This window comes from Diachasmimorpha longicaudata, chromosome 1 (genome assembly GCF_034640455.1).
Source record: "Diachasmimorpha longicaudata isolate KC_UGA_2023 chromosome 1, iyDiaLong2, whole genome shotgun sequence".
Classification (NCBI taxonomy): Eukaryota; Metazoa; Arthropoda; class Insecta; order Hymenoptera; family Braconidae; genus Diachasmimorpha; species Diachasmimorpha longicaudata.
The window spans coordinates 5,640,894-5,661,924 of record NC_087225.1 but is presented as its reverse complement, the minus strand read 5'-3'; the positions used below and the strand labels follow the sequence as shown (position 1 = coordinate 5,661,924).

General features: G+C 36.0%; 1 protein-coding gene and 1 long non-coding RNA gene across 9 annotated transcripts; one reads left to right on the top strand and one right to left on the bottom strand.

Annotated features, from left to right (window-relative positions):
• Positions 1–157: 157 nt before the first annotated feature.
• On the top strand, positions 158–20,692 carry LOC135167002 (uncharacterized). Of its 7 annotated transcripts, XR_010299786.1 has the most exons (5): positions 158–1,608; positions 3,097–3,260; positions 3,608–3,651; positions 8,659–8,968; positions 9,068–9,676. XR_010299786.1 is itself a non-coding variant. In XM_064129851.1 (4 exons), the coding sequence occupies exons 3-4, from the start codon at positions 19,726–19,728 to the stop codon at positions 20,553–20,555; spliced, it is 657 nt and encodes a 218-aa protein (XP_063985921.1). In that variant the 5' UTR covers positions 3,163–3,260; positions 3,608–3,651; positions 19,659–19,725; the 3' UTR covers positions 20,556–20,692. The 7 variants fall into 7 exon arrangements, 4 of the variants coding, with proteins under 4 accessions (XP_063985921.1, XP_063985890.1, XP_063985901.1 ...); XR_010299785.1 differs by lacking the exon at positions 9,068–9,676 and having other exon boundaries at positions 164–1,783; positions 8,659–8,933; XR_010299784.1 differs by lacking the exons at positions 8,659–8,968; positions 9,068–9,676 and adding an exon at positions 19,659–19,754 and having other exon boundaries at positions 165–1,783.
• On the bottom strand, positions 10,122–12,548 carry LOC135167139 (uncharacterized). 2 transcript variants are annotated; one of them, XR_010299800.1, is made up of 4 exons: positions 12,205–12,548; positions 11,809–12,006; positions 11,367–11,711; positions 10,122–11,251 (listed from the first exon to the last, which is right to left on the bottom strand). It is a non-coding gene; the product is annotated as an uncharacterized LOC135167139 (long non-coding RNA). The 2 variants fall into 2 exon arrangements; XR_010299799.1 differs by lacking the exon at positions 10,122–11,251 and having other exon boundaries at positions 11,325–11,711; positions 12,205–12,544.
• Positions 20,693–21,031: the final 339 nt, after the last annotated feature.

Sequence of the window (21,031 nt, the reverse complement as noted above, 5' to 3'; positions counted from 1 at the left end):
TCTACTTTCTCAACTGTACAAATGATCAACTGTACAGAGAATTTTTAAACGTTGAGAGTAGCGGTGTGCAGGGATTCAACGGTCGAGACAAAAAGGTAAGCTGTACATGTGGCGCTGGGTCCACATGTACAGCCACATTTTTGTCTCGACAGTTGAATCCCTGCACACCGGTGCTCTCAACGTTTGAAAATTCTCTCTACAGTTCATCATTTGTACAGTTGAAAAAGTACAAACGGAGTCCCCCCCCCTCTAGAGGTGGCGACATCTGTAGTGAATGAAAAGAAACACCCAACATCGTTGCCATGGTAACGGACTGTCTACACTGGTCACTAAGAGCATGACATAAAAAATGACGTTATAGAAGTTAATCAAATTAAAATTGTGTATTTAATAAATAAAATGACCTCTTCAAAAGCAAAAACTGCCCTGCAACGAGTCAAAGAAATTGACAAAAAGTACAAATCTAGGATAAGTGATCACAGTAAAATTGTTCGCAAGAATTCAAACGATGATTCTGACGAGAAATCACTCGAAATTCTCCGTCCCAGACTCAATATACAAATGCCAGAAACTTATGTTGAATACGTGAATAATTATCCGTCAGATAATGAACGAAAATTAGTCTCCCCGATTCGAGTGGTAAATAGCTTATTGGAATCATTCGATGTGCATGACTCCAACTCGAAGGAATTAGAAGGGGACAGTGTCACAGTGGTGAATGAAAAAGACAGTCAAAATTCTGTGGAAGAAATACTGGACCAATCAATTAGTGAAATTATAGAAAACTCTAATGAAACTTCAGGCAAAACTTCTTCACTATCAGGAAGAGGAACCAAAAGGTCATCAGTTGAATCTGAAAGGAGTGCATCCAAGGAAAAGGTATTAAATTTTAGTGAATTTTTAGACAATTATTCCAAAGCAACTGGAGGTCGTGATGAAAGTTCCTTAAACGATGTTGAAAACCTTGAATCTAAATCAGAGAAGATAGCGTCTCCTGCATCCGTCGAGTCCCATGAGGAACAGGCGATTGAGAGTTACTCTCAAGATCCCTTCGAAAGTAATACATCGCCGAGTGAAGAGAACGAATCAGAAGAAGAAACTATTGAGTCAGAAACCTCCGCCTATCTAACTCCAGACGTAGAAATTTATCAAGAAGATTCGCAAGTCTTAGAAAGTATTGCAGATAATTCAGGACTTGTGGTAAACGATCGTGTAGATGGATTGCCCTCTCAACGCAGTGAGCTAATTAGTAAAGCAAACGAAATTGAAGAAATAAAAATTACAACTGAGGGACAATCATCGAATTCTGATATACCACTACATAATGGAACGTTTTATGGGCAACGAGAGGTACCTTTGAATGAAAAAATACAGAGTCCCGACGTCATTGCTCATAGCGAAGCGGAAGGTAGATGTGAGGAAAAAATCCATGTTCAAGACAAGTCAAGCGAAAGTAATACCAGCGAGCCATTAGCTGAGCTCGAGAAATCAATTATCTCTACTGATGCAGCTGATTTAGAAGCGACGAAGAAATTGAATAAAGTTGTAGTGGAACTCCATGGACGAACTCCTGTGGAGGAAAAAGAAAACCAAGTGAAAAGTCATCAGGTACGAAGAGAACGCAGGGAAATTTCGTCGGCTATCAAACAATATGTGAGACGATTAGAGGACGAAAATAGTCGACTTCGAATTTTCAATGATCGTCTAGACCTTCCGGAGTATTCGGTCATACGCGTTATCAAACCGTTACCGTTCCCGAAAATTCCAGAATTCATTCTGCTAGGTAGTGGCTTATTCGTTAACTCGACCCGATTGGTTCAATGATAAGAATTGAATAATTAGATGGTGTTTAGCTTTTGCGGCATAATTAGACAGATTTTTTCGTGTAATTTTTCTCTAAGAGGAAAATAAGGGAAAATTTAAGAAAAAAAAACAATTTCCATCATTTTTCGTGCATCACGAACATTTATTTGGCCAAAAAAATGGATGCATTTTGCAAAATTTTCTATTAATATTGAGCACGGAGATGTCGAGATTGCAAACATACTGATTAATTAATTCGTAGAATACTCGTTACACAATCTCATAAAATTTACGTTTCAACTGCAGTTCATTTGAAACTTTTTATTGTTTTCATTAGCGAAAATTTGTTAATTATTAAAGATTAAAAAAACAGAAATGAACAATGTCTTTTCCAATTATGGGGTTATTCCAAAATTGATTTCCGCTTGATCATTAACACATCCTGAAAGAAAAAAAACATGTTTTCAAAGAAGACTAATTCGAGCCAAAAATATCATAAGCCCATAATTGCTCAGATAAAAATTGTTTTATTTGAACATTCAGGAGTTTAAAAGATAAATAATCGCGGTGCTTTCTCCGCCGGAGCGTCTGACTGTAGATCAAGGCGGATCATTCAAACAAGGGGATGCCTTTTCAGGACGAAAATAACTCTCGTACAGCATTCAAGAATAAATTTCTCAGCTTCGAGTATTTACAGAGAAAAAATGAATTGATTTCCAAAATTTATCTTTAAACTTCAGAATCACCACTTTTCAAATTTATTCTTGGTGAAATAATAAACGCTAGTGAACTTGCAGATTACTTTTAAAACCACATGATTTCTAAAATAGAGGTAAAATTTTTTTGATCATACAAAATTTTCACAGTGAGCGTTCAAGGTTTTTAAAGGGCGTAAGTGGAGCAATAAGGAAATTAAGGGAGATATTAAAAATATTCAATGCCACATGATCTCATATCAGTGTCTAACGATCTAAAATTTTTATCGACAAGACGGTGATAAATTTTTTAATGACTTAGGGCGTTCAATGTGAATAAATATTCTCAAATCAAAGTTTAGTTCTCGGAGAGGTCTTCGAGCTTTTGGAAAAGACTCGAAATACGTAGTCCAGTTGGTTAAAAAAAGATACGATTAAGTTATTGAATGGAATTGAAAATCCACACGTCAGTGGAGAGGTTCAATAAAAAATTGCTCATTATTATCGTATAATTTTCAAGAACTTATGATGTGCTGATCGGGTCGCTTCAACATTGACTAATTAGGGAATTAATTAAATTTTTACTCAATAACATCAGGAGGCCACGAAGACCATGATCCTGATATTGCTTTCCTTCGATCGCGGCTCATCGACATCCGTCAATGGTTAAAAGACCAGTACATACTTTACAACGAACGCTATGACCTTGCTGCATCCATAAATAGGACTTAACAATCAGTTGATGTCACATTTATCACACAGGTACATAAAAAAGCAATAATAGTAGAAAAATAATTACAATTTAACAACCAAAAGATTTTCACTTCGAGTTTCCCATATTTTTTAGCAACGTTCATCAGCTTTTCCACTGAAATTTTGAATTATTTCGTGTCAAGAATTTTTCTTTCCATAAAAGCTCTATAAAAATGATTAATTATTTAAAAATATAAAATCCGAACTAATGGCAATGACACCAATTCCTAGAATATTTCCAATCTCACGGGAAAGAGAATGAAGATTTTAGCGAATAAAAATAATTTCAATATTCACAATAAATAAATCTTAATTATGTTTATAATTATCTTAATTATGTTTTGATTGGTCCTTAGGAAATCCGTCAATCACGAGGCAAAAAGAGGAATGAAGTTGAGGGGTGAGAAAATATTTAGATTCCATAATATTTATCTATTTATGGACCGGATGTGAAATTATCTACTCTCATTTTTTATTAATGAATGATCAGTGTGACGTAAAAGTAATTAAAGACGTCACTGTTTCATTTCACGTCATAAAGGTAATGACGTTAATAACCATGGAGATTATAACTGAGGAGGGTGAGAATGCTCAGCTCTTCCGCATGCACATCTATCTCATGCAAGTTCACCCAGCGTTCACCAATATCACGTGTATCACACCGGTGAGACTATCAAGGGGGGTTGCAGGGGGGTAAAAGTTGCGTGCGCGTCTGTCCAACTTCTCTTTCGCTTCTCGCGGCGAATATAGCGTGTGGGGCGGCTTTCATTGACGTGCCGGTGTAGTCTCCGAAAAGCCGTCAGTTGTCAACGGGTTCCCTTTGGAGTAACTCCTGTGTAGTCTGACAATAAAATCACTCTTATCACTCGAGATTATTATTGAGAAAATCACTTCCCTTAATACATAACGGTGTTGATAGTATCGCCTTAGTAGGCACTTGGTCTTTCAGAATAATTTTCTGCTGTGATTGGGGGAGAATTTTGAGTGGGGTTTTGAGGAAAATAATAAGAGCGGGGATTGGCGAATTCCGGACAACGCCTGTATCTATCGGTAAGCCGATATTTTTTTAAATAAATGGTAATTTTATAATACGAGAAGTAACACAAGTGTTTTATAAATAAAATTGCAACTTAGACATTACCAAATGTAATTAATGTTTTGCTGTGGATTGAAAGTGTGTTTCGAGATATTGAAAAATTGTTCGGAAAAATATTACTTACTGCAAAAAGTATATTTTTAAAAATAATAAATTCTATTTCTAGCACTATTGGCGTAAACTGTCGTTGATATTTTCTTGTCGAAAAATGTGCATGCTATGTCGAACAAGGAAGAGCAATTCTTCATTTCGGTCATCGAATGTTTGAAAATAAAACATCAATTAGAGGAATAAAAAATGAATAAAAATAAATCCAATTTATTATAATAATTTCACAATCGCTTAGCGAGTATTCAAGTTCGTAAATTTGGTACCTTTGCGCGGAATCCTTTATCTTGGTAATTTTTAATTTGCAGTTTTATTTTTTTCTATTGGAACAATATTTGTTAATGTCTGGTGAGTAAATAAAATAATCTGAAGTCATCAGGGGAATCGTCTCATTGAGATGCAAATCGAGATATTGTGAAGTACATTACTGTTCTAATAATTTTTCAAAATTACTCAGAGGGCGAGAAAGAAACAAAATGATTTTTTATCTTGCATCTCTGCTTCCAAAGAATCCAACACGAGAAATTGTTCCCGACAAGCGTTGTACGACACATACAGTAGAGCTATATCCCTGTAACTTCTCATCCGTTCACTTTATATTTAGAAAGATCATAGCTCAACCGCTTTTCCCCTCTCTTTGGGATAATTCAAAGTACTCCCATATTTTTCACCATGAAGGGTTCTAAAGTGAAAGAATTCACTTTGAGGGTCTAAATATATCGGAGTAGTCGTGTTCCTTCACACATTCTTCATTCACTTCTCTGATGCATTAGAATCATTCGTGCGTGATACTTCATGCATTCCAGTATATTTCAATCAACTCCTACATGAAACTTATTTCCCGTTGCAATATGAATCCGAGAGTGCATTAAGAATTTTCCAAGGGAATGAGTAGGGCTAGAAAATATCTTGTACGAACGACTAAGTAGAGACTAAATTTATTAAATTCCGAACCTCATCCTGACACAAATAATGAGTTGTTATTAACGAACCGATTTTTATTGTAATTTTGAGTTCATTTGTTTTCAGAGAAGTCCCATGATCAAATTGAATTTTCTAATTACAAACAGAATAATTTTTTGATCTCGATGAAATCCCAAATTCAACATGTGCTTATCGTGCCCATATTCCGGAAATTGAAGTTTATGAAAATGAAAAAAAATCGTTGGCTGTAAATAAAGAAGTTAAGTTGGTGTCATTCCGGGAAAAATCACCAAAAAGATCTAAATTTTTATGTGATGCAAGAGGAAAATGACACGAAAATTACTGAATTTGTACTAAAAAACTCATTTTTTTCTATCATCATGTAAAAATTCAACTCTATTTTGTAATTTTTTCCTGAACAATCAAATATAATTGCTCTGTTACACGTATTATACACAATATTACGCTGAGTTTAAAAAATCCACAATATTCCTGAACAATGTAAGACTTTCTCAGAATGTGGTCTTAATTAGGTCGAACGAAACTATGTTTTAAAGGCAAAGATTCTACAGATTGATTCCACGCGATAAAAAAAATACGGAAGGGGGAGATGAAAACCTGGTGGGAATAAAGAGTATTTTCCAGGTAATGTCACATCATAACAAGGCCAAGTGAAAGGTTCATGGTTATCAGGTCATACAGTTTGACCTTTGTCAAAGGTCTCAATGAAGATTGCGCATTAAGGAAGGAAATAAAAGCATTATTATCATATTTAAATACTCAGCAAATCTTCTCTATCGTTCCCCTGTTATTTTAGCGAGCGTTTATCGATAAGCTCAGTGAACTGTTTTTAATTTTACAGTGACATTTATCTTTGAGGTTTGTTATCATAGCAGTAACCTTTCTTTGTCGAATATGTGCGCAAAGAAAGAAAAGGGAAATTGTTGAGATACACTTTTTGCGACCCATTTCTTCGATACCCTTTTCTTGGTCCATAAGAGTAAGAAATAAAATTTCTGTTCTCAAATATATTTACTTGTCACCAGTAAATCTACACAAATAGTTCCATAAGATATGCGAATGCCAATACTGGATAAATTTTCTTTTGATTAGTAAATATTCTCGACACAAACAATTTGTTTTTGTCAGTGAATTGATTCTGAAGAATTAATGGTAATATTTTTTAATGGCATATATATAGCATATATATCATTTTCATTCATAAATAAAAACAATTAACCTTAACATTAGTCAAATTAATATTAAAAAAAACCAACTTCGCACTCGTTCCCCCCCCCCCCCCCCATCGCATCAGTATAAAAATGAAAGTGTAGAAATATCCAATTTTCCCCTCATCTCCAGGAGACAATCGAATCCAGGTCGTGATTTTTTTCATCTTTATAACATATTCCACTCCACCAATATCAATAGTTGTTAAATAAATCTCTCGCTGTAGAATCCCTCGGAGACTTTCAAATCTCATCAACGGTCCCCTCAATTAATAACTCGTTATCTAATGCCTGGTGCAGGAGGAACTTTCGATTTAGATTCTCAGTCACTCATCCTTCATTATTTCGGGCGTTTGGAACACTCCGTATAAAGCTCTGATCGTAAAAACTGTTCTCGATGACCCTGATGGACGGCTTGATGAGAGATACTCTATATACAGAACTATTACGGTTTCCGTGGAAAGTGAGAGAAGGCGAACTCTTATGAAACCGGAAATTACTTAGTATGTTCCCCAGTCACTCCTATCGACTGACAGAAATTGAGTGTGAGAATGACTCATCATACATTATCGATTTTAACCCCCAGTGACTGGACAATCGGCGATACTTTTGCGATGACCACTAGATTTTGTGAATTATAAATGGAAAATTTAGGAAATTGTTACTTTATGTGATTTCTTGACATTACATGCGATTCTAATATCCACAGTCACCACCACTATTACTAATTAATTATTTTATAATGCATGGATGGAGAGGAGCAGCAGAAGGGATCCCAAAAGTATGAAATTTCAGACCATTTTTATTCTGTTGATGTCTGCCTGAGCCAGCTCCTCACATTTGTGCGAAGCAATGAATGAATTACTCAACAAATGACCAAATGTCACCTATTACCGCACTCTCATTTAATCGACTAATGATTAAATGAGCGTTTGGACACGCTCGAATGATATGATGTCCATCGACCTTCAGCCCTCAGTAGATTTCCGGAATTTGACGTATCAGATCAGACAATGCTTTGGCTGACCCAACGCTATTCGTCTCCCCTGAACTTTACGCTTTTCGAGCGCAGGGAATAATAGGGAGAGGACGTTGATTGGATTTGCATATTTCGGTTCAGAGTAATCTGTCGTAATTGGGTATAGATTTACAACAACGACTGGTATATTTTTCAAATTTAAAACCTTTTGCGTCTCTTTGGTGGCGTATGCTTCACCCGAGTGAGAGACATCCGCTGTCCATCAACACATCCAATCCAATATGACAAGAAGGAGAAAAGGGGTATATTCTCCGTCAGGGGAAGAAACCAGGGATTTGTCATCCGCGTGTGAATTACAATTCGAGGCGAAGTCAATTTTTTATTCTCCAAACGGAGAGTTAAAAAACTGGGTGTATGAGCTCAACTTTAGTCAGGATTTCTTTCGAAGGAGACATCTGATTTAGGATTTTTGAATAGTTCGAGGTTGGCACAGGGTAGAAGACCAAACCTGTCAGTGTTCTAGGCGTGTTGGTGCTTCCGTACGAATGCGTCTCGACATGACCTCAGAAAGGCAAGTCAGGACATGTTGAAACCTGTCTCTTGGGAAGACTCGTGATCTGATTCTCGGAAATCACGAGGGAGCCTGCGAAGGTTAAAGAGTTGTAGGCAGGGATCGATGTCGATGTCCCATTACTTTTTCGTAATCACCGATGAGTGATCCTTCGTATCATAATCTGGAAAATCATCAATTCATTAACTTACGTAAATTGGGTAAATTAATTAATTAATAACATTATCCAAATGTTTTGTGAGATTCCCTCGCTGATAACGATCTCGAGTCGATAATTTTAAATATTTTTTCTTCTGCGTGATTATCGCATACTTTTAGATTTCTCAGGCATCTTCACTATTCTACAGGACAATTTAATTCCTAGTGTTTCTTCCAAATTTTGGAAAATTGGAAATTTTTCTAGAATTGCTCCCAGCACCCGGTCACCCATTCTCCTAGTGATCACGCTCATATATCAAATTGATAAAATTTACCCCACATTAAATGTCTTCGTTTGGTAGATAATGATGAAAACAATATATTGGAACTGCAGACTATCGAATCTTATTGAAGTGCAATCGCGCAATTAAGTGAAATTACGTGGTGTAATTATCCTGCCGTCGGAATCACGGGCCGGTAGATTCAGTCGACAATGCGATGAAAAAAGGAAAGAAAAGAGAGGATAATATAAAAGGCGGGAGGACGAGCCGTGAACTGGACATTCGGGCCTCGGGGATAACCAACAAGCGGAACAAAGAGAAACCTTACCGGACACATGAGGTGAGATCTTGGGCAACCTCAAAGAATTTCGCAATGAATCAATGTGTGAATGTAAGTTTTATTCTGAGGCTCAACTTTGTAATTTAAGGCCCCATTTTGGGTGTCTTATCCAGTAAATTAACGAAAATTATGGTGGTCGCGTTTATTTAGGTTCCATGTGAAGGAAGAATTTTTGTAAATATTTGCAAGCCAGGGTGATGAGGTAAAAGACCGCCATACCTGTTGTGCCAGAAATATAATTAACGGAAAAATATAATTAACGGATCATTCTGTCATATTTGTCTTGGACCAGCCCCAAAGATGGACAAATTAGAAAAATATGATTGACCGACAAGAGAATGAGGTAGTTTTATGGGTTTAAGAATAAAAGTGTATGGGAATTGTGGTATTAGCACGTAAGTAGACGTCGCCAGGTCTCGATGGTTAACGCAAGGTGCTCGGGTACCTCAGAACAACAACGGGAGTCTGACGATGTACGCAGCAGGTTGTATAACGGTACGATTCCCTCAGCATCTCCCAAGTTACCTGGCGTGCTTTCAAAAGTTTTTCATGGGCTAACTTGACGATTAGCGTGTTCTTCTAGAAAGTTATTAAAAAAATTTTTAATATTCGTAGAATAGAAAAAATAATTGTTCACTGTACATCTGGGAAAAAATGATGTCATATCTGATATTGTGGTGGCAATTAAATTGTAATAAGCTCCTTATTGTATCGGAAAATACTGCCAATGGAGATGCAGGAGGATTTTTCTCATATTTGAGTATACAGGGTGTCCCAGAATTGCACGTCCAAACTTTAAACTTAAGTTGGCGGTGAAATTCTGGATCGAAAAGTCCTGAGCGACTTTTTGATCAGATGCACCCTCTTCAAGTTATTGAGGGTTGAAGTTGGACGAATCAGGGGCGTGGAATACCCAGTCACACGTCGGTGAGAAAAACATGCGAGTGTAGTGGTGTCCCCACCATACCGTACTACTCCCCTGCAGCGGCAGAAAGAGATGACTGATGGCGGAGGGCAAGAGGAAGGGGAGGGGAAATAAAAAAAATGAACACCCGCCCGCTACATAATAGTAGATTATGACATGAGGACGATAGGTGGAGGATTGTGAGAAGTGTGAAGTTTGCAGCACGAGGCGTGACAAGTCGCAGTCGAGGCGAGCCGGAGGCTTCGCCCCCCCCCAGGGAAAAACAAAAATAGACTTAATTAAAAAAAAATTATTCTTTAGAAAAATACATAAACAATATCAACTAAAGAAAACGAATCTTAACGTTTTGCTTAGGTTCTATTGTCCATGGTTGTGTTCATCGAAAGAAGAAATCATACGATTGCAAAATTTATTCACCAAAAAACATTTTATAATTTGTATCAATTTAATTTTATAAAATTTTATAATATTAAAGCACTTATTAATCTTTTGGTATTTCGATTAACATGAAAAGTGAAAAACAGAAATAGGCTTAATTAAAAAAAAATTATTCTTTGGAAAAATACATAAACAAGATAAATTAAAGAAAACGAACCTTAATCGAAATACTAAAAGATTAATAATGCTTTAATATTATAAAATTTTATAAAATTAAATTGATACAAATTATAAAATGTTTTTTGGTGAATAAATTTTGCAATCGTATGATTTCTTCTTTCGATGAACACAACCATGGACAATAGAACCTAAGCAAAACGTTAAGATTCGTTTTCTTTAGTTGATATTGTTTATGTATTTTTCTAAAGAATAATTTTTTTTTAATTAAGTCTATTTTTGTTTTTCCCTGGGGGGGGGCGAAGCCTCCGGCTCGCCTCGACTGCGACTTGTCACGCCTCGTGCTGCAAACTTCACACTTCTCACAATCCTCCACCTATCGTCCTCATGTCATAATCTACTATTATGTAGCGGGCGGGTGTTCATTTTTTTTATTTCCCCTCCCCTTCCTCTTGCCCTCCGCCATCAGTCATCTCTTTCTGCCGCTGCAGGGGAGTAGTACGGTATGGTGGGGACACCACTACACTCGCATGTTTTTCTCACCGACGTGTGACTGGGTATTCCACGCCCCTGATTCGTCCAACTTCAACCCTCAATAACTTGAAGAGGGTGCATCTGATCAAAAAGTCGCTCAGGACTTTTCGATCCAGAATTTCACCCCCAACTTAAGTTTAAAGTTTGGACGTGCAATTCTGGGACACCCTGTATATGTGACTGTGGACGAAGACATGGGAGGCCAGGTAACGATGGCTTTGTTGAGTACCGTTGTTCTGTCGCTGGTTTACCTGTGTTTCGCTTCGGGGAATCAGTTTAATGGTGAATTCACTTCAGGTTTTTTCGTTAAATAAAAAATCCTGGGAAGGAAATTAAAACTATTTCAAGGTGGATATGATTTACACAAATATTGTCATTGCTATATACCCAAAATTTTTAAAAATTAGTTTAATGTACATAAAGTATTCTACCCACCATCTGCTGAAATATTTCTAGCTGGTCGAAGCACTGCAATTAGATTTTACCACTTTTTGATTTCTGAAATCCCAACTAATAGATTTATTTCACCAAACCCTAGCAAACTACCCCCATTAGTTTCCGTCAGAGACTCAATTATCTAATGTGGTATTTTCCAGTTTTTTCGGTCGAACCCCTGATTTGGAACTTTCCCTCAATACTTCCATTCCTACATCTGGACCTCTTCCTTGAACCCAGAGGTCATCAACCCTTATACACCAACGAATCACCCCCGTCTTGGATCTTACTCCTTCCACCTTTTTTCCAATCCTGCTGATGATTCATTTGACCTCCAAATCTTGACTACGCAAACGAACAATCAGATTAAAATTTTATAAAAAATTAAATTGTCTGACAACATTCGGGACTCATTTTAGACGAAGATTTCGAAAATACTCACCTTGAAATTTCTTCTGAAATGACCTTCCCTTCTGATGAAAATGTCCTGACATCTTTGCTTAAGTCGACCTGGTATCGCCTTTTCCTAAAGGAAACCCTTAGTCCTGCAATCCTTATATTAATTTTTCCCTTATTTAGTACTGAATACTCATCCTTCGGTTGAAAATCCAATTAACTCCAGGAATTCTCCTTTTTTGCGCTGCAAAAATCAAGATTTCATTGAATTTCTACAAAAATGTAAAATATTATTTTTCCGATCGGAAAAATGCCGTATTGCCCTTCAGGAAAGATCGGCTGTCAATGAAGTTTTAATTTCTCTCTGAACCGTGACGCATAAAATAAAATCAGCCAATCATAGACCTAAATCTCCATGTGCATCAGCTTCATAATCACTAACCTGCTTTGATTTGTGCTTATTGTATGCATAGTGTTTTCTACCTCCAAAGACTCGTAAAACAAGATGATTTGTGAAAATTGTTTGTTGATAAACGATAAGATACAGTCCAAAGTGCTAGCCGCTTTCGAGTAAAAAGGGGATGAACAAAGAGCGTCAAGAACTACCGAGAGGTTACATCGCTCTGATTATGTAAGAGAAGTGCACCGCCACGGTATTTCCGCTCGGTGTAGCATGGACGTTGTCCGACGTGGTAAATCACGGTAAAAGCGCGATGGAGATGCCTATTGTCTTTCGTTTCACCAATGACTACACCTGAATGTTGTCAGGAATGAGTATCGGTTCGACACAAGACATGTGACAAATTACATGCGGCCATCACTCTACATGCTATCACACTTTCTCCCTTTGGATTTCTATCAAGTCCTTTGGTACTAAGTCATTAAGTAGACCCCAAACTACTGTTTATTGTGGTGAAGACAATTACAAAGAAAATTTGATTTTATGAAGCTAACATTTGAACTAATATTTTATTTAATATTTCAACTAATATTTCCTTGTAAATATAGTCTGAGAAATGTGAACATTTTGAAATTCTTGTTTGAATTTTTGGGGTCAGCAGAGTAGCTTCTCTATGATTGGAAAATATAGAAACAGGTTTTTATTGAGATACATCGCAACGCCTTTTTCTCTCTACAAGAAATTATTATTTTCAACTGAAATGAGACAGAGGGATATGGGAATAACATTATCGGCAGATTTGAAAAATTTTCATGATCATGAAATTGTCTTTTGCCTTGTCGCTCCATTTTTTATATCAGGCTGTGGAAAAAGTCAATGATTTCACTGTTGTCGGAAGGGAAAAATGGGAAAATAAGGATGTGCCCATTTCCAATAACCATACGTTCATTTGATTGCATACATAAACAGACATTGGTTCGAATCTACACCATCCAATCGCCTGGTAAGGCGACCTGGCAGTGTAACTGTATACATAATAATGTACGCCTGATCGAAGAGAGGGAGAAGAGAATGGCTCACTAACAGAAGCAAATATCACTTGCTGTAGTCCATGAATCTGGTACATTAAGGCTCTTTAAACTGTCAAACAAAGCGACTAAATTCGAAAGGGTAGGAAAAAACTTCTTTCAAAAATTGGGTTATGAATTTCTTTTGTTATGAATTTAAGTGGAATATGAAATACTTTCGCGTTGAACAAGAAATATATGTCAGGAGGATTCCTGATTGCGGTGTGGTCATAAATGTCATCAAGCTATTTCTTAGAGGTTCTAACAAAGTGCGAAATAACAAAGTACGTTTCCTTAGATGAAAAGACCATACAACTGAGAATTGAATTGACTGACATTGGACCGAGCTTTAATTGTTTAAGGGACTCGAAAGAAGTTTAGGGCTGCTACCGAAATGCTATCGCCCTTGACATCAGAAAAATTATTGTAGATTTTGTGACGAATGTGGTAATGGGAAAACTAATCACAAGATTCAGAAAATCAGTAATATCAAATTCCCAATCGTAATAATATTAATTTTCAGGAACGTTGCAACCCTCTACTCGTTATGAATTTGTTAATAATTATTTATTTCATCAAAACTTGTTTTCCAATTTTTGTTGACGTTTGATTGAGATTTGATCATTGATTTTAAACTTTTTGATCAACTTTCTTTTTGATTTTTTCTTTCTATTTGGTTTCGGATTTTCCTTCGGCGAAATCTTCACTACGAAAAGTTTTTTTCTTTTTTCTACTAAAAGAGTGTCTATGCATAGTGGTACCATTTTAGGGCGCCTCGTATTCGATGTTGCAAATATCTTTTGTAGGAGGTTTCTTATCAGATCAAGAAAGTGGCACCGTTATCGTTTCAGATGAAACAAAAGATTATACAAACTGCATGAAAACAAGTTGGTTAATATCTCAGTATCATATCTCTGGGATTACAAACACGGAGAAAATATTGTGTCTGAACAGTTTAAATGGACAGTGTGGGTGTTGGTTATAGAGGCGAAGTCCTTCTATCCCCTCGTTCTCACCTCCTTCGCCATTTCTACCTCCTCGTCGTACAACAAACGGACGTCGCTTCTATTCGCCTTTATACCGAGTGAAAGTCTCTACGGGATTCCGTCGTTAGCGGGTTAAAATGAGTCAGTCACACCGCGACGGTTTTCCTGGTGGGATCGATATCCGGTACTTTTTCATGTGAAGCCTAGCCCTTATGCCTTTCAGGCTACAATATTCATTTCACCGCGAATTCTGGTCAATTTATTAGCCCCTGAAAACGGGAAGTGAACATCTGTTGTTGACTCTGCACAAAAAAAATAATTAAACAATGATTCCATTCGGAATTATTAGGTATTTTTTAGATGCGCTGTGAGATCGAAATACTATTGCATTTTCATAAAGTTGCGTTCATCAGTCCGTAAATATAAAAATTAGCAAAGTTACTAAATTTAATCTACGTTGCGCTATGCCACTATCAGATCGCTGGAGGTATCCTATGAAAAGAATATGAAGTTGGAAGGTGTTCACAGTGTTTTGTGCTGAGGTTCCACATCGTGATTTCTCAGTTTATAATATTTCTCCAGCTTTCCGAGGCCGTGCACTGAGAAAATAAATTATTTCTGCAAAACATTCGTTAACTTGTGAGACTTATTAATTTTTGCAAAATTGTTTCTTCGATTGATTTATTCCCAGGCCTCATTAGTGTGCATTGAATCCTCTAACTCTTCATGACAATGTTGCAGAGAACATGAAATCAAATCTGTTAGTAATTGAAATTTTTTTCTAAATTTCTCATGGAGTTTAAAGGGAAGAATTTTGATGATTTTGGAAATTTTCATAATTATTGAAGGAGTTTACTCATAGCTATAACTAATATTGATATTAGTTATGTTAATTGTATTGTTCAGAAGCATAATCAGCAATAAAAGCAATTATGCCTTTGAACAATACAATTAATTCAAATCTAATAAGGATTGTTTAGTAATGACTTGACTGGAGAAATATAATATTGAAAAAAAAATACTCCTTTGAAGCAAACGGATATTTAACAAAAATAATTTTTTTCCTCAGTGTGGGTTTTCTATGAAAAAGTGGAAGGCCAAGAGAAAAACGAGTGAGTACTCAGTGAAAAATAAAGAATTAGGCTTTCAAATGACCTGACTATATGTATGTGGGTGTATAGAACAAGTGAGCGATTTTCATTTCATCAGTACGCCAAAGGTCACAGAGAGAAAAAGGGAAAGAGGAAACACAAAAAGTAATTTCCGCTTCGGTGAACCATGGCGATGCACAAACATGAAATTGGTCGTTGTGTCCCCTTTATAGTCATTAAAAAATGAAGAACATATAGGAGAGAACAAAAAATCGTTGATATACAAAGTGCTTAATTGCGATGCTCAAAGTGTTCCGCATGTATAGCCATCGATCGAAAAATAATTGGCACGTGATAGGATAATTTTTATAATCTATTTTAATAATTCTTGCGGTTAAGTTTGTACTTTGGAAATCAACGGCTGTAACCAGTAAATCAATGATTTGCATTATTAGATAATTGTACGACCAGAGAAACGTGAAAGGTCTAGCTCGTGTCTGGTCTGCTGCTGAACCAGTTTTACTGTAGTTCATACAATCGATTATAGGATCCCACTGAAGGTAAATATGAGACTTTGGGACTGATGGTTTTGGTACATCAGAATTGGCATGTTTTACTCATGGAAAATGTTTTATTGAATGGGAAAGAATGTTTCTGTCAGTGGATATAGAATATATTATTTATGTATCTCTGCCTGGTTCAGGATTTGTTAAATAGTGTTTGTATCCAACGATAAAATAAGATATTTACATTTAATTACAGCTATTTATCAAAAGAAATATCGGTATATACAGAAATTAAAAAAATCATGTCTGTATGTGGGAAACTATAATCAATCTGTGATTCTCGAATTTAATCACGGTATTAGATTTCGTTTTGATCTCTCCATAACGGTATTTTAAGATCTTTGCTCTATTCAATATCATTTAACATATTTCATATCATGCGCTCGACAAATGTATTTAAAGCGTACATAATAGGAGGCACACCTGTAATTATTAAAAAAAAATTGGAATCTCATGCGATTTTTGTTTAAAATGTAACGAAAATATTTATTTTTGAATATCCGTACCTTCTTATTCATACTTTCTAACAGTTATGGATTAATTATGGATTATACGATAATAATCATAAATATCTGAATCTATGAATTTTATAGGACTATAATAATATGTACATGTGATATTTCACTTAAAATTGATTAACCCCTGACTTTACCTTTTCGAAAGTAAACCGGAATTTTTTAACAGGGTTGAAAGTAGTTTTCTGTAGCCCAGACTGATAGAAAATGTGCAACGATTTAGTTACTGTTGACACGACGTTTTTAATTGGTACAACCATTCGTGAACTATTAATGAATCATGTCAGTAATTAAGAAGCTTCGTTAACAGCAACGAAATCCTTCTATCGGTGTTTGGAAAATTACTTTTTAATAGCACTTGCAATCCCCACTCAATTTCTCAGCAATGATTCAGACAACAATTTTAATTATTTTAGTGAATGCAATACATATTTCAGATCCTGTAAATTATATGGAAAATTTATATTCTACTGAGTACATCAAGATTGATTCTAGTTTGCAATTTGTATTTCTACTTTCGGTAGTTTTATAGGCAATTTCCCAACAGTCTTGAGCTTGTAATTAATTAATTTTCCGAGTGTAAACCCCATGCGTTTCCTAATATTGAAATCTCCACGGTTATTTTGAAGAGTGTGAGGACCAAAGGTTAGCTATTTTCATGTGGAGTACGTCATTTTTAAATTCATACCATCAGCTCATGGTCATTCGCATTAGATGGCAAGATTTAACTCGTGGTCAACGTATAAACAAAAGTCCTTGCTTTTTGCAAAACACGAGACCTCGAAACTCCGCGAGTTTTCGTGATATGACTGCAGTCAACTTTGCTGACTATCATGATGTTCATCGTAACTCGAAAATTGCACGTATGTAGTCCTCCTTGGCCTCCCAGACAATAGAATAGCGGAGAGTTTAATGCCATTCAGACTATAAGAAAAAGGAATCGCAATTCAAACTACAATTTAATTGCAAATTTTCATAATGTTGGTAATGCCGAATGATTGGAGAGTCGGCAATTGGAGGTAATTAATTACGATGCATAATATATTCAAGAAAAATTTGTAATTATTGTCTAACGTTGTTGCAAAAATCTGGTTGTCACAACTGGTTTCTTCCTGGGATTTTTCCTATTCTTCTTTATGATTGAAATAATATCTGTCATTCAGAAAAAAATTCCTACGTTAGAGGAAAACAACACTGTGTTTAGTGGATGATTAAATTCTTAAATAGGTAATTTACCAGGATAAAAAAATACTAGCACTGTCTGAATGTCAAATATTTCGAGTAATTGTATCATCATTTAATTGGCAATACCAGCCAATTAAATGACTGGCCGAGCCAGTTGAATTTCTAAAATTATAAAATTATCTTCCTCTGAAACAAAAAAAAATACAACGGAGACGGATTGAGGTGAGAATTACGTCACAGGTGTACCATACATATCAACTACAACCGGTTTTCACTATCCTTGTGCTCTATCAATGTTTGTATTCATGAATATTACATCCTTATAGTTATTTAGTCACACGAGTTTGCGGTGATTCCGACGGAAAAATATCTATCATATTACGAAATATACATCTTTTGTACAACAAATTTTTATTTTTCCTTCACTCGTTTAATGTAGAAATTTACGATCCATACTATTCACCTGACATATAATTGCTATTCCTATTTGTCCTCAACATCTTGGCAAGTAAACGGCATATCCGAAGGTTACTCCATTCCGTGATACAGAATCCGTATGGCCTGTGCTCCACTCTCGAAGGATCAATCTGCTGCCGGAACTCCATTACAAATGCTAATCCGGTTGCAATTACCTCTTATATTTATTATAAAAATAATTACAAAGTGTAATTTCAAAATTGTTGTTTTTAGAGAAGTGATGTTCAATTGAATTACAAACATTTGGAATTTAATGATCTTCAGTTCCTTCTTGAGAAGAATTGAATTTGAAAAAAGTTTGCCAAGGAGAACAGACATGTATGATCATTTGGTGCTGCTTGCTTGTGATGGTATTAGCATAATTGTAGCCTGGAGGTAGATTCATTTGTACGATTCCTACCACTGGATTATTCTCTATATATTACCACATTTTTCGTTGCAATCCTTGCACATGTCTTTCATTGAGGAAAAGTGAATGAGTTAAAAAAATATTTGTTTGGATAGTGCCAAATAAATACTTTTTAAAGAGAAATAAATTGTTTTTTATTTCGAATCATCCTCACTTTCGGATTGGAACGAGGGGGGAACTTGTACGATAATGAAAATCTAACAGTAAATATATATATATGATACGTTTGAATGAATGATTAATTGATATCACTTCCATTATCCAATACTGAGGTAATGAAAAATATATTGTTTCATTATTGATTTTAACAAACGGGTGATTAAAATGTGATGTTGTTAACTGGCCATTAGTATAACATTAAAAGATAAGTCTATAGTAGACCATTGGAGATTACAGAAACAATTAACATTTTTTGGGTTTCTACGAACTTGAAAATATGATAACGACCAATGCCTTGGCGGCCGGTAGCATCTCAAAATACTTATTATTATTTCTCCTTGTAATTTTGATGTCTAACAAGCGTGAGGACCATGAATACATTTGGCTCTAGGGTGGGCAGTCACCACTTTCCTCTAGCTTATCAGGAAGCTAAGTACGAACCTTCCGTACTAGTGTGTTGGAGAACGAATTTTTATCGATGCAATAGGACAAATATAAAGCTAAGTAGGGTGAAATAAAGCGGATGTTATACATTGAATTTAGCCTACGCAATATTCTGAAGGTGAAATGCCATCCGATGTGCTGACTATCGTAAGTTGGCAACTTGAGAATTGCTTCAATATTAACAATTGAAAATAAAAAGTCTCTAGCTCATTGTTGGATCAAGGCAGATGGATTTTCATTGTTTTCCATGATGCCTTTTTAATACACCCAGGTCGAGCCGGATAGAAACAATTCAACTTCCGCGTTACGTTTTCACGTACGGAAGGATATTCCCGTGACACTTTTTGTGTAACATTGCCAGGAGTAAGGCAGATATGAAGACGTGTCGTTTGAGTGAGAAGGAGATTTGAAAGTAGTTGCTTCAATTTCATTAGACAGGGAAACGAAATGATAGGGGATTTCCGCATTCCCTTGTATTCTGATGGATGATTATTTTAATTAGCGTTTAAAATTAGTTCAAATTTTTTGTTTTTAGTTTGTTAAATTTTTTCATTGACTTTAAAACTATTTAGACGGTATTTTTTGACGTGATTTCAGATCGCGGGATCAATAAATAAAGTAAAGCTGGAAGTCTCCATAAGCCATCCGTGTCATCCTAGTAAAAATGGCGAGACAACAAACGACGGATCGAAATATCCCACATCTGAGGGACATCTTTGGTTTCGCCAGCAAGTGGGAAACCGGCCGGGGGCAATTGGACGAGAAGTTGACGGGCAACGACAGTGCGGTATCAGTAGGCTCGACATCGGGGGAGGAGGAGAGTCCGAAGAACAGCAAAAAGAAGAAATCACGTCGTCGGGACAACAGCAAAACTCTAACCGAGAGCGACGTAAAGCATTTAGAGCGGCACCTGTCGATGAAGAAGACTATCCGTAAGAAAATAATGCGAGATTTGCAACAAGCATTTGTCGAGGATCCCAATGAATTTAGGGTTGATGATATACCACCTGAACAGCTTAAAGCAGAAATCAATATACAGAGTTTGAGTTTTGGTACTCCATCGCAGAAACAAGGACGAACGAGAGGTAATGCTGAGAGCACTTTCCTCGATATGCTTCGTGCTGGTGGTGGTAAGTTGAAGAACAATTTTTGTTTTATATTATTGAGTTCCAGCCTAAATCCATCGGTTGAAAATCTTCGTATTTTTTCAATTATGGCAGGGAATATTATCGTATTGGTTCTTAATTATTACTTTTTTTTAAATTTTCTAATCACTTATCATCACTGTCAATTGTGATTTTAGGTTTTGAAAAGACTGGTCAGGATGGAGACCGAGATTCTGGTCATGGTGGATCACCAACTCGAGAGTCAGTGAGTGTTAACGATACTGACGATGAATCGAGCTATCCTTACGATACGCCAACCGCAACACCTATAAAGAAAAGTGGCAATTTCTGGAGGCGATTCACCATGAAAAACCGCAATAAGCGGTAAACCCTCACTCGTTTATTAAGTCAAAGGAAGGGAAAAACATGTAATAGCAAAACAACTGTGGAATCAGCCTCCGAGGCACTGTTACTTAATTCCTCGTCGATATCTTCTTTTTCCTTAAAGTTTTTTTTTCTAGAGCAGAGCTTACGACTGTGATATAAGTAAATGAAAACCGATGTTCCCTTGCTACAGATTTATTACATGTACCCATAGCTCTAGATTATTCGATAATTTATGTTTTGAACCATCATGGAAACTTGGTTTATGTGTGGAAAATCCATTGTTTACTCGATCTGGGGAAATCCTTAAATCGTTGCATTATCCATTTTTTGGGATAAAACATGATATTTTCTGAAATATTTTTTCTCTTAGCTGTTCCTTAATTGTACATATCACAAAAAAATTAACAATGATTCTTTTTATTTTTATATGAAAAAACGAGGAATATATCGTAAATTCTTCTACATTCATTGATGAAA

What these genes read in the sequence shown, in the direction of transcription:
- LOC135167002 (XM_064129851.1), top strand. Translation starts at nt 19,726, where the DNA reads ATGGCGAGACAACAAACGACGGATCGAAATATCCCACATCTGAGGGAC. An exon ending in TATGCTTCGTGCTGGTGGTG is followed by an intron (nt 20,192 to 20,364) that starts GTAAGTTGAAGA and finishes TTGTGATTTTAG; the next exon opens with GTTTTGAAAAGACTGGTCAG.